General features: G+C 38.0%; 1 protein-coding gene across 6 annotated transcripts in view; it reads left to right on the top strand.

Annotated features, from left to right (window-relative positions):
* LOC146369884 (discs large homolog 1-like protein) overlaps nucleotides 1-9864 on the top strand; it is a 116646-nt gene extending 106782 nt beyond the window's left edge. For 4 of the 6 annotated variants that reach the window (XM_084910199.1, XM_084910203.1, XM_084910200.1 and 1 more), the window contains 7 exons: nucleotides 1239-1254; nucleotides 3253-3303; nucleotides 4046-4147; nucleotides 4545-4717; nucleotides 4800-4909; nucleotides 5625-5716; nucleotides 6408-9864. In XM_084910199.1, coding sequence (XP_084766325.1) covers nucleotides 1239-1254; nucleotides 3253-3303; nucleotides 4046-4147; nucleotides 4545-4717; nucleotides 4800-4909; nucleotides 5625-5716; nucleotides 6408-6514 — 651 coding nt within the window. In that variant the 3' untranslated portion in view covers nucleotides 6515-9864. Of the gene's footprint in view, nucleotides 1-1238; nucleotides 1255-2847; nucleotides 2890-3252; nucleotides 3304-4045; nucleotides 4148-4544; nucleotides 4718-4799; nucleotides 4910-5624; nucleotides 5717-6407 lie in introns of all 6 variants that reach the window. The other 2 variants (XM_084910204.1, XM_084910205.1) reach the window with 1 other exon arrangement.
* Nucleotides 9865-13775: the final 3911 nt, after the last annotated feature.

Genomic DNA, 13775 nt, shown 5'->3' with positions numbered 1-13775 from the left:
TTACCTAAAACCATGATTTTATCGCAAAACTACATGAGGGATTGCTATTCCTGAACTTTACCAAAACTCAATAAGGACAGTTATTACTCATTTCCAGCTGATTCATTTTATTCCAGGACTTAAAGGAGATTTTCAGAATGCAAAGCAAAAAAAAAAAAAGGCTGTAACTAAAGCTGCTTCAGGCTGAGGTCAGCTGTGTCACTATTTAAACCTTTGGTCATGATTAATGCAAACATCTAAAATTTCCAACAGTACACACCTATTGTAGCTATAACAGATAATAAGGGGAAGTGCAACAACAGCTGAAACTGATTGCTGGATTGATTAGTAAATGACAGAGACAATAAAGGTCGCTTTTCAGAGAGAGCTACAGGCAATCATGAGTGCTACTGTTGCTGATATCGATTTAGTTTAACGTTGTGTTATTTGATAGGTTGTCTGTTTATGAACAATGAACAATTTTTCTGGCATTACTTTAATAAAGTTTAAGTTCTTAATTGGCACTAGAATTAAAAAATCTATTCTTTATGGAGCCTTTAAATCGCATTTGATTTGTAGTTCAGTCAGTGACTGGGTTGGCTACATTGCCCCTGTTAGTGACAGCTGCACCACCTGTTAGTAGATAAAGAATTGCAGGGGTAAACCTTAATTCAAAGTCAAACTACAGAGAGAGTGGCAGTTTTCTCTCTGTTTTTTAATTAGATATTTGTGACGTAGAAAAGTTTCGGTCTGAGTTCATAGGTGAGGCAACAATGTGACTTTATTCACACTTTACACAGTGTGATGCTGAGCACAGGTTTAACACGTGCTATTGATATCACCGTGTTGTCAGCGCACACTCTCACTCTCCCTCTGTTTTCTTCACACTGTTTGAATCAGCAACGCTGCAATCAGCAGCTCCGTGTGGTGAAGAGATGATAATTAAAAATTGCCAAGCATGCAAACACACACACACACACACACACACACACACACACACACACACACACACACACACACACACACCCTGCTACACTAACACTGTAATTATTCTTGCTCTCTAAAACTTTGGGTATATGCGTTCGCAGTAGAGAGCTCAAAGCTTTCAAATAGGCTTCTGTTGATAATAGTCAACATACTCCTGGAATAATTTTCAATATGATAATTAATTGTGTCTTTACCCCCACCCCCACTCCCACCCCCACCCCCCTCTCTCTGTCTCTCTCTCTGTCTCTCTCTGTCTCTCTTTGTCTTTGTAGGATCAGGATGATAAAGGTAGGTATTCGCTCTCTCAGCGACACCTGCTGGTCAGCACATGTAATTCCACCTCTTCTCAAACCTGACCAGACCTAAACTCTGTTAAGTTTCCAGTTGGAGGAGAAGTAATAGGATGCAATTAAATATAGAGTTCATGACACACCTAACATACAAAGTCTGGAGCAGTACTTCCAAAAACCAGTTGTTCAGTACAAGTCTACCTTAAAGTAAGTCGTCCTTAAAATTTACTCTACAAAGTTAAAAAAAAAGTGTCAACTTTGGAATAAGTTATGTTCAGCTAAATGTCCAAATGTGCATTTGCACAGAAGAGGTCTGGATTGTTTTACTTTTATGCATCAAGAAGGCGCATTTAAATGTCCAGTATGAATATTTACAGCAAGTAAAAGCTATTAGAAAATTAATACTGACATCTGAAATGTGGAACTTGCCCACATTTGATGGTTCTTGATAATAAAGGTTTCTGTTAATTTCCAAAAGCTACAACATTGATAATTTAGTTAGAGTCTATAAATAAGCACAGACAGGCTCCCTCAGAAAAAGTGCAAGACAACTTAAAATATGCATGGTAATCTCCTGAATTTTTTATTCAATTTAATTGCCCATTAAATTGCTCAATCTCTAAACTTTTCTAGCTTCGTCATGAGTTAGCTGTGAAACTATTGCACATCATTTTCTAACCCTCAAACGAGCAGAGCGAACTAAACGGGCTCATTGGAGTCTGTTATGCCTCCTTATAGTTTATAGGGGAATATTTTTTTAAATAGCTCTCTTATCATGACAGATATTTGTAAGATTGTTGGGACTGCTTTTTTAATATTTTACGCTCTTTATCTTATAGTATGGAGCTATTTGAAGTGACTGTTGTTGTGAATTAGTGCTGTACACATTGAATTAGTAAGATAAAATAATCAGTGTTCTAATTCGGTCATGGTTTTCATTATTTTTTTATGCTAAAAAACGAAAATGTACAAACATAATTGAGATATTATTTGTGTTTTACTTATTACATAACAAAATATCTTTGTTTCAGTAATGCTAGAAAAAAAAACTTCAGCCTTTTTTTTTCTTTTGTTACTTAAAACACAAATTGCAAAATCAAATCAAAAAAGCAAAATATTAAAAAATCACTAATTTACACAAATATATATAACACCATGTGTGTACTAGTCTGTGTTTAATTTGCAGATGTAAGGAAAGAAGTCAATTTATACGTAGATATAGATCCTGCCCAAAGGTGCCCTTACAATAGCCCCATTTAATCTGAGACATTGGAAAAACAGTTTTGGAGTAAACCTTAGAAATTGCCCTTTATTACATCAGAAAAAATGCAACTCGTGTACAGTTTGACTGAGTTCTCTGAGCATTGTTGTACTTTTCCTTGTGTATTAAGCAGTAGATGTTATAATTGAGATATTACAGCGAAACCCACATATAGAAACTGGATGGATGGAATTCTGTTTTGAAAAGTGAAACCACGTCAGTGAATGCAAGTTTGTACATGTGTTTACATATGTGTGTGTGTGTTGTATGTGTGTTCATATATATATGTGTGTGTGTGTGTGCTGACTCTGACCTGTCTTGTCCTTCCAGAGCTGGTAACCTCTGGCACCAGCGATAATGAGAGTAGTTCCTGTAAGTCTAGCCCCTCCTCTGTCCCCTCTCTCTCTCTCTCTCTCCTAAATTTACTTTTCTTCTTCACTCTGTTCTTGATCTTTTAAACTTTGCCTCTCAGTTCATCACCTGCTTGATGTAGCTGCTGGGCTGTAGGTTTTCCTCTGTGTGTGCTTGTGGGTGTGTCACGCGTAATCGTGTGCTGTGGTTTACTTTAGTTTTGCGTGCATGTCTTTGTGTGTACAGTTTACCTTTCTCTGCTTCTGCAGCCTGCTTTTCCAGAGCTGTTGAAGAACTCTTTTTCCAAAAGTAGAAATCAGGGCGTGATATGTTGTCAAGTGTTGGTCCTTTTAATGTGTCTTTCATTTGTGTTTGTTTAAACAGCTGGTCAGGAGGAGATCCTTCTCACCTACCAACCTGTCATGCAGCATGAAGGTCAGTGGCTTCCCTTTCCTCCTCGGTTTGTTGTTGTTTTTCATGTGTGTTAGCTTAGCTTATGTAGGTAAATTAAAGTGCTTCTCTACTCAAAACTGTGTTTCAATCTTTATCATTTCTCATTGGAAAGAATTTGTCATTTTGACAGGGGAATTGTGTTGAAAGTGCTCGCTGTGTTTGTTTAGTGTTTACCTGCAAACAGCATTTTTAAAGCGAATCCGAGGCCGTTGCAAAAAAATCTAAAACTTCAAACCATTTAAATCAGTTGATGTAACTTTAAGAATCAACACATCTTAGACAATGTATTATTAAAGCAGAGTACTTTGTAACATCTTTAAACATGCCTGGGGGAAGTAATTAATTGAGTTTGTAAGAATTCATTATTTTAGAAAAAAAACAGTCGACCGGTAGTTGGAAAACCTTTCCGTAGCTTGCTTAAATCCCACTGAAGCAGCGGTGGGTCAGTCATTACAAACTTCCTAGCTGTATTAAATAAATCATCTGGAGCAAGCTGCATTAAAATTTTTATAGATTTTAGGTTCCTCTTGATGCACGCTTTCCAGTTTGTTTGTTTTTCTTTTGAGTGAGGTGACTTAAGGTAAAAATGACTGATTTCAGACAGGCAGAGTTAAAGGGCTGGTATAAGTTTTTTAAAACTGTGAATCCTTCACAGACACTCCAGAGGAGTGGATTTTACACATTGACGGAACCTGTTTTTTTGGGGTTTTTTGTCAATTCTCAGTTAATTACACACGGCCAGTCATCGTGCTTGGACCAATGAAAGATCGGGTTAACGATGACCTCATCTCCGAGTTCCCTGACAAGTTTGGCTCCTGCGTCCCACGTGAGTGCCTTTAGTTCATTATAAATCCCAGTAGAAACCTGTAACAGTTACTGGAGCTTTGCAAACCTTATGACCTTGAGGCAATAAATCAAAATCGCAAAGTCATGCCTAATTTTAATACATTTTTTATGAGCTCAGTGAAGGGTCACGTTTGCCTCATTTAGTTTTTTAGGTTAGAAAAAAACTGACAAACATTTTTATGAGACTCCCAAACCCCCAACAAATGGATGTCCTACCCTAAAGACAGATGAGTCCCTAATGTGACATAATGTTGTGTTTTTGCTTTTTAATCTCAATGTTTCAGGCTAATATGTGCACTAAGGTGCTCATGAGCAGGATACTGCACACTAAGATATTTTATTTCTTTGCCTGAGTCTGTGTAAATTCTGATCTTTAGACACAACACGGCCACGGAGAGACTACGAGGTGGATGGTAGAGATTACCACTTCATGTCCTCCAGAGAGCTCATGGAGCGAGAGATTCAGGAGCACAAGTTCATCGAGGCTGGACAGTATAACAACCATCTGTATGGAACCAGCATACAGTCTGTCAAAGAGGTCGCTGACAAGGTGAGACAGAGACACGATCAATGGGAAAAAGAGAGCGAGGGTATGGGAAGAAAGAATGTCTGACTCCGTGTCTCTCCCACAGGGCAAGCACTGCATACTGGATGTATCAGGGAACGCGATAAAGCGTCTCCAGATGGCAGGCCTCCATCCCATCGCTATCCTCATTAGACCACTCAGTGTCGACAACATTTTGTAAGTGACACAACATAACTGTTCAAAGACAATCTGAGCATCTGACTTGCACTGTTTTATCATCTGTTCTTTCAAAGCTCAAGTAATCAAATGGAAAGGTTAAAAATATGATAGTAGTTAAAAAAATTTAAGTAGCATCCTATAAGCATCTCATAAGTAAAAACTATCAGCAACATAAACAAAGCCAGTAACATTGTATAAGTGCCACAAAAATGTTCTAAGAGACGGTTCAAGGTTGACATGACAAATATTAATTCTCAAAAGTTCTGCTTTTATGTCATACTGATGAAATACCTCTCATGAAGGTACTTTTTTCTCTTTTTCCATTAAAAAATATGTAGCTGCATTTATTAGGGAAAAAAACTCATTTTTACCCCTGAGCCGTAGTGAGTTTACTGGACGGCTGATGGGTACTGCTGCCGGTTGACAGTATTTTTATACAATATGCAATAAGTCAAACGCCTCTACAGTGAGAATGTTGCCTATATTATTTTAAATGAGGGCTAAACTTCACTAATTTAAATAAATGTGAAGCCCAGCTTCTTTTTTGCTTATATGTTCCTTTACTTTTGTTCACTCATCACTTTCCGTTTTCTAAAAGTCACTGAGTCATCTTAACACTGCTGAACTTTACGAAAATATCAGTAGGGCTATTTTTACATAGGGTCTAATGTTTTTTTTTTTACAGAAAACTAACTGTAGTCTCTTTCTGCAGAGAGATGAATAAGCGTCTCAGTGAGGAGCAGGCAAGGAAGGCCTACGACAGAGCTGTGAAACTGGAGCAGGAGTTCACAGAGTACTTCACTGGTGAGTCACCTAAACAAAACACATACCTTTAAATCTCCCCCCTCAAGGTTGTCTCCATGTGCACATCTGGACTGCCTCCAGAGTCGCTGCTACTACTAAATCACTGCAGAAATATTTTGCACTAATAATATCAGGATATTGTGAGTGTATGATAAATACTGTACAGTAAAGTCTCACCTGTGGCGGTTATACACTTTGAAAAGAAAACTGTACACATGAGCTGTATAACTTTGGAAAGTAGGGTAAAAATAACATTTTCCATATCTGCTCAACTTTTTTCGATCAAAGATTAGTATGCTTTGAGGTGTAAGTGAAAATGTGATCAAGTTTATTTTTGTGTTTGAGGAGAATCTGTGGAGGAGGCAGCTTGGAGAAACTGTTAAACATGCAGCAGGGGCAAGCTGTGAACCACACTGGCATATTGTCACCTTTAATGCTGATAAAGTTGTTGGCAAGCTGTGATTTATTCACATATTTATACACGTCGAGTAGTTTTAAAGCTAAGCTGTTATACATGTGGGATTGTGTTTTTGGTCCATAAAATCTCATTTAGCTCAGGTTTTGATCTTTACCAACACCTGAAGAGAATATTTGGCCATCCATCCATCTAACTATTTTCTTCCTGTGTGTCACATTATTTGATTTAAACACATCTTTTAATCTTTAATATTTTTCTCTCTCTCTCCTGCAGCAATCGTCCAGGGCTCAACTCTAGAGGAAGTGTATTCGCAGGTGAAGCAGATCATCGAGGAGCAGTCTGGTCCTTACATCTGGGTTCCCACCAAGGAGCGACTCTGAATAAATACCCATATACAACATACTCACACACACACACACACAAACATCAGCCTCTCTGCACACTTCCTTCTTGTCTAATTTTCTATTATCAGCCTGCTTCCTTGCTCTCTTTTTCTTACGCACGCACATCACTACATGCATTGACACATTTACATAAGCACATTCAGTGGGACGAGGCTGGGACTATCTGGGACTGCTGCTTCCTGAAGTGGGAGGAGCTCATGTCTGTCCAGCAGCCTATTGGTGGATCTTCCTACGGCTCAGTTCCTTAATGTTTAAGGAGGTGGTTTAAATCAAGGCGACATGTACCATTATCTGATTTGATTTCATTATTGTTCTTCTTATTGTTGTTGTCGTTGTTGTTTTCATATTAACGAAGGGTAATGCATTCATGTATGGGTTCGTAATGATTATATTGTCACCAAGAGGCAGAGTTTTGCACGCTGTAGCTTTAAGAGCATGTTTTTGGGACAAAATCTTGATCTCCTTCCCTCTCTGTCTGTCTCTCCTCATAGCATCACTCCTGTTTACAGTTTCTTATTCATGTTTTTTCTCAATCCTCAATCCTTTCATTCCCTTTCTTCTTTTGACTATCCACAGACTTTAGATATGAGGTGAAAATCATTATAAAATTTTCAATATGCCACAGAATTTTGGCATCAAAACAAATACTGTTTAGAGATGTAGCAAGAATATATTAATCATTTAATCTGTAAGCAATGTGTGACATAATAATAATTATATTAAGAAGCAGCAGTTCTCGATCCGATAACAAAAGAAGATTAAATTCAAATAAATAAAGTGCAAAGCCCTCTATCAGTAGTTTGCTATTAAAAGGTCAAAAACAAACTGCCTCATATTGATGATGGAGTACGTTTGGAGCTCTGGACCTGCATTTATCACATTTTTGAGAAATATTTTTAATATAACTCACAGTTCTCCATGGTGAGTAGAGACAAGGTCATATTTATCAGGCAGCTCACTGCGATTTACAGCCAAAGAGAAAACATGGCCATCGAACGATCAATCACCAATCAGAGTCAAGTCATCTGCACTGTTGCTCGTTACTTTTTACAAATTCTTATCTTCAGTAGAAATGTATCGTCTAATTTACAAAATATATAAATACTTTGTCTGGAATACAAAGTACAGATGAAGGGAAAATGGTAAAAATCTTTAAAATGTTAAAATCAGATACAAATAACAGATTATTGTACAAGCTGTAGTTTGTGTAAACACTCCAAAACAATAACATTTAAGTCAGAATAAAACCATAAACTGCTCCAGTTTGTCAGGAGAAATAAAATAAAACGGAATTTAGACATTTTTCTTTTTACTTAAGTTCTAAAATTGTACTCGACAGCTCGACAAACAGCGGCCCAGATTCGAGATCGAGTCTGTTTCGTAGAAGCTTTCATCTCAAAGAGGCTTCTCTGCCTTTTCCTTCCACCTCCGCTTCCTTCTCTCTGTCTCATGCCTTCGTGTCTCCTCCTCTGCGCAGTGTGACGTTAGTTACGCACGCCAGCGTTAAACAGTGTATCTTCTGCTTCATCATCACTATCATCACGATCATAATCATCATTGTTACGGCTTTCCTTCTTACCGTAGTTGCACTAATGAGGGCTGGTTTCTTAAAAGCATCTTTACCCTCATGTGTTTCCGGTCTGCGCACGTGATGCACGACACACTCGCTTTTCTCTCAGCGATGATTGAGCTGCTTTGAGACGAAGCTGGTCGACGCGTTTTTTTGGTAAAGGTTAAAAAACACGTCATACTGTCGTTGATGAGTATTTTAGGGGTATCGAGTGTACTCTTCTGGAGAAACTTGCTGTTTGGATTAACCATTTAACTCTAATCCACTTTTTCCCCTGCTGGATTTATAAGTTTAAGCATTGACCCCCCTTTTAAGTTTAAGCCTTTATGTGTGACCTCCGCACTCCATCCATAATTATCCAGCTAAGGGTTATATCTTGGAGCCTGTTTTCATTATTTCACAAATGTCTACTTTATGCATTGAAGGATGAAATGTTTGGCTCGAGGCTGAACTGACTTTTCATTCATTTAAGAAGGCCACACAGCACGAGAAGCAAACCTAACCCTGTAAAGCTTGAGCCATTCCTTTCCTTCTGACAAATGAAAAAAGAAAAAAAAAAAGAAATGAATTATCAATACACGAGTTTCAATTTGTATAATTTTTGCTTTATCTGGCATGTTTTAGGTTGATGATATTTAAAGAAGTTTAAAAAAACTCACAACTCATGTGTTAAATATGATACAGTTGGCGTTATGGGGTTAAAGCTACTCAGTGGAGTCTGTGACCACGTTAACAGCACATGTAACCTAACAATGGCGACTCTGTTGGTCATGTGAAGCTTGCTTAGTGCATCTGTTACCTGTAGTAGTCTTTTCAGAGGCTTTGCTGCTTGTCGCCAAGGCTCAGCTTAACAACACGTGACTAAACTCTACTTGTACTGAAAACTAAAATGAAAACAACAACAAAAAAAATCATAGCAGTGTTGTTGAGTATATCTGTTTTTTAGCATTGCATCTGCTTTATCGCAAGGGCCATTTAATGCATTCTACTCAGTGGCCTGAAAGGTGCTGTGGAGCAATATTATTTTCACTTTCTTGCAATCCAGGTTGCACCTGTAAAGTTTGTCGCATGACTGCAAAAAATTATTTACACTCTATCCGCCTCATAGATATTTTGTTATTCGGATTAGAGCGTACATTCTTGAGAGCCCTTTGCTACGTAATTGGCGTTGGTGTAATGTTTCCAGTTTCTCCAGGGAGCAACATCGCGAGTGCTGAGGTCATGAACGACACTCACCGGAAACACGATGTAACATAATCTCTTGTTTTCCAAACGTAACATTCGAGATCCCAAGATGCTTTTGGCAACGCAGCCCCCACCTGTATGGACCTTGTCAGCCACCCGCTCCCCATCTCCATCCTCCAACCCCGAGGCGACTTCTCCAAGCTGACTGGAGACTGGAGACGTATAGAAAGACTGTTCTGTCAACAGAGTAGCTTTTTATTTCAAATAACAACCAGTTTTTGACCGCATGTGTTTTAAAAGGCTTTAAATGTTTCTCCACAGAATGTTCAGATAGGCCAAATCTGTAATCCTCACTGATTCAGGTCGAGTTTGTGTGTTGACAGAACTGGGCTGTCTGTATGACTCTGGCTGTGTGTTTTTAGCCAGGGGACCATGCCACTGTATGTTAGAGTAAAGCACCGATGCAAAGAATCTATTACAGAGATGGAACTATATCTAACATATAATATTTATCCCTGCTCTAACTGCCTATTTTGGTACAAAAAAACATAAATAAAAGTCTTTATTGAGATTTACTGAAATCCTTTTACCTTTAACCGGAGATGATTATTCTTCTTCTTTTCTTTTTATTGCATTGTGGAATGTGTATGAATATTCTCTTAAAACTGTAATCTAATATAAGTTCCTTTACTCTCACCTCTACTACGAGTTTGTAGTGCTCTCTCTGGATGTCTGATTTGACTCTTCAAGCAGCACAATTGGAAAAAAGTAACATTAAATTAGTTCAGGAAAAAAGGGTGCAGTTTATATATTGATTATAAATAGGGTCTTGAATGGGTGCAAATATTAATTGTGTTGACAGGTGTTATTAAGAGTTTTTGTTTACCGTACTTATGCTCAAAAAAAGGGACGCAGACGGAAATTTCTAAACTCACACTGTGTCACCGCTTTCTTGAAGATAATGCTCAACAACAGAGACACACTTATCCAAACACTAGTATTTGTTTTCCAGATGTTTAATATTCAGGTATATTCTATTAATACACATGGTTTGAAAAGCATACCATGAAATGATCAGGCACACTCAGAAATATTCGTAATAAAAGTCCATTTCTGTCCCTGCAGTACAATCTACACAAATGTCCATTCATCCAACCATGGAGCCTGTCCCAGATGACTCTGGGTGACCCTGGACAGTTTACTAATCCATCACAGGGCAAACACAGAAACAACCACACCTGCTCTCACCTCTAAGGGTTAATTTAGAATCATTTACAAACGTAAAGTGCACCACTGTGCTGCACACATATGTAACCTCTATGGCTAACTAGTAGAACTCATAGCACTAGGCGCTCACAGTAATGTGTATGGATACCATTTCGAGGACCAAAAGAGGTACCTACAGGTTTACAAGCCATAAAAGTGATGTGGTTTACAATTCAGAAGAGAAGACAGAAAGAGAGGACACAAAGGCAGACAAAGTAAAGAAAGAGTAGAGTAGAAAAAAACTTGGGTTTCTTTTTTCCTGAGTGGACCTCAGCAGGTTGTTCCTGGATCAACATCAGCATGCTGATCCAGGAACAACAACAACACGGGAATATCAGATAGACCTCGGATAGAAGATGTGTGTGTATCCATAATTTAGAATTTGGTAGTTTCTATGTAGCAATATCCATATTTTAAACACGGCATAAAGTCATGCTATGACTGTCAGACTCAAACTGTCCAAACAATATTCTTCATACAATTCATGCAGCTATTTAGTTCCTTCCACTTATCAAACTCTGCCCTGCAACTTAAGAAAACACTAGCACATAAAATACAGCAAAATTTAAATAAAACGCAATGGGAGCTGGTTTTTGTTTTTTGCCTGCCCTCAAAAACTTTCATTGTGTTTATGAGCTTTTTTAAAGCTTTTGCAGCTTTTTTCTATTTGCTGGTGTTTTCTTAAGTTGCAGCGTGTTTGACCAATCAGGGCCACCATACTATCCCACCTGTCATAGAGTATACCCGATGACAGGCTGTTGGCCTAAGACAGAGGGACAAAAGAACTTTCACACTCATATTCACTCATACTGCCAATTTGTAATCACCAGGTAACCCAACTTGCCTTTCTTTTGACTCTTGGACGAAGCTGGAGTGCCCAAGAAAAACCTATGCAGCCTCAAATAATGCTTTGTTCATGTAATTACATAATGATAACCATAATAATAATATGAGTAATCATCTTTCAAATTTACGCCTTTTCTAATCAATGAACAAGAAAATAAAACACGTTTACCACGTAGTTATTACTGAAATGCTTTTTTTTTTTTTTTTTGCCTTCCTGAGAACAAACTTTCAAAAGGGAGTTTTTCTTTTCCAAGTGCTTGCTCATAGGAGGTCAGTTGATTGTTGGGGTTTTCTCTGTATTGTTGTAAGGTTTATACCTTACAATATACAGTAAAGCGTGTTGAGGTGACGCTGTTGTGATTAGATGCTATATAAATAAAACAGAGTTGAAGACCTTTTTGCAGATTCAGTTTACCCATTGGTTAAATAAAAAAAAAAACCGTAGCTAAAAAACAAGACAACAGAACAACAAAAATAAAGAGGCAGGTGAGATCCACCCGGGGTCTGGTCTGGTCCTCTCTCTCTCTCCTGCAGTCCAGGGTTTCTTTTTTTTTATTATCACATTCTGATATTAAAGATTTAAATGATTTTTGTGTGTAATTAGTATCAAATCATACATTTCAGATATTAACTAAAGGAAAAAAAGTAATCCCAGCCACACAGAGGATAAAAGTGACTGAAAAACTTAATTTATGTTCATTCGACTTAGGCTCTCTGATGTCTGTACTTATCTCCACAGATATAATTCGTCACCAGGTCCAAGGTTCACACTTTCATAGTTCTTGAGTTCATCGAGTCCTGGAGTTCAGCTTGTCATTATCGAGAAGTTCGAAGCAAATATCCTGCAATAAAATACCCAGGGTCACTGGATATAAACTATTCGCATATCAGTCTTGGCAGGCCTAGGGCCTTCTGTGCTCAGGACAGTCATGCAGAGGCAGTTCAACATTTTTATGCAAAGAACACTGTTTTGTCCTGCATTGTAAAATGCAGGTTAAACGCTTCATATTCAATGAAACGCAGGTTCTCATGTCTGCTGACAAAAAACACTGACTGAAAATGGCACCACTGTGACACCTCGGTGTGACTGTCACCTCCGTGTCATCCTCATTCTGTCACAGCGTAAAAAATGAGCAAGCTCACACCCGGACAGTTTCGCCACAGTGACGTCTTTCTGCTGATGAAGTTTTATTATCCTCATCTCCTGTCCCGTGCCTGGAAATGATCGTTGTTAGGTATCTGAACTTGAACATTTTGTGAACAATGAGAGCAATTACACATTTTATGATAAGGTCGACTTCCTGAGTTTTGGCAAAAGGCTGCAGACTTATAATTTTTTTACGACCACAATAATGCATCCGCATGTGCTGCAGCATCCACTCAGCAGATGTTTGGCACTGCAGCATTGTAAAAAAAAAAAGAAAGAAAGAAAGAAAGATAAAGAAGGTTTCAAACCTCTGTGAACTTTCTATTATTATCTCTGGATGTCAAACATAAGGCCCGGAGGCCAGAATTGGTCCAGCAAAGATGTCAATCCAGCCCACTGGACAACACTGGAAAATGTGAAGCAGGGCATAAATATTGAACTTTTAAATATATTTTCAGACTTTTTGTATATGTGGATATCTACAATAGAAATTTAGACATTTTTTTCTTTTTTGTGGACCCACAGTGAAAAAAATAGGACACTTTCTGTGAATTAACAAAAACATTCTGTTTTATAGAAGGGCTTTTTTCCTCTATTTTTTCCCACATTTCTTCCTTGTAATTGAAGTTGTGCTGACTGGTTTCTTCCATGTACTATAGCAAATTTTCTTTATCATGTATAAAAATTGAGACACACTGTTGAAATTGCATTTTGTTGTTGTATATTAAGATATCTTACGAATTAAATATTTTGTTATTTTGTTTTTTACAATGACAGAAAGGGGAGTTTCACTCCCACTTAAGATCAAAGTGGGCTGTATGTGGCCCACAATGTAAAATGAGAGTACAGTAACTCTCCTGAGACCTGTACAGTGAAACAGCCCCATACGGACAAAGTTCATCCCTGTATATTATGCCTAGGTGTGAAGTAAGGTGGGATAAAGTACACACACATTTTCTTTGAAAAACGAAAGTGTGTTAAATGTCTAATATATCTCTCTAGATATCTTATTAGCAGTGTTGGGACTAACGCGTTATTAAGTAACTCGTTACAGTAACTACGTTATTATTGTGGTAACGAGCACGGTAACTAGTTATTATGCCAAAATCAGGAACGCGTTTCCCGTTACTGGGATTTAGATCGTTATTCGTTACTTCGTGTGGTGGCTATCGCGGAGCTTCCACAGATTCAGTAATATTAGCAAGTGGTGGAGGCCAGCAGGT

This window comes from Perissodus microlepis, chromosome 17 (genome assembly GCF_051167445.1).
Source record: "Perissodus microlepis isolate ML-2025 ecotype Zambia chromosome 17, ASM5116744v1, whole genome shotgun sequence".
NCBI lineage: Eukaryota > Metazoa > Chordata > Actinopteri > Cichliformes > Cichlidae > Perissodus > Perissodus microlepis.
The sequence above is the reverse complement of the archived record's forward strand: the minus strand, read 5'-3'. Positions and strand labels throughout refer to the sequence as shown.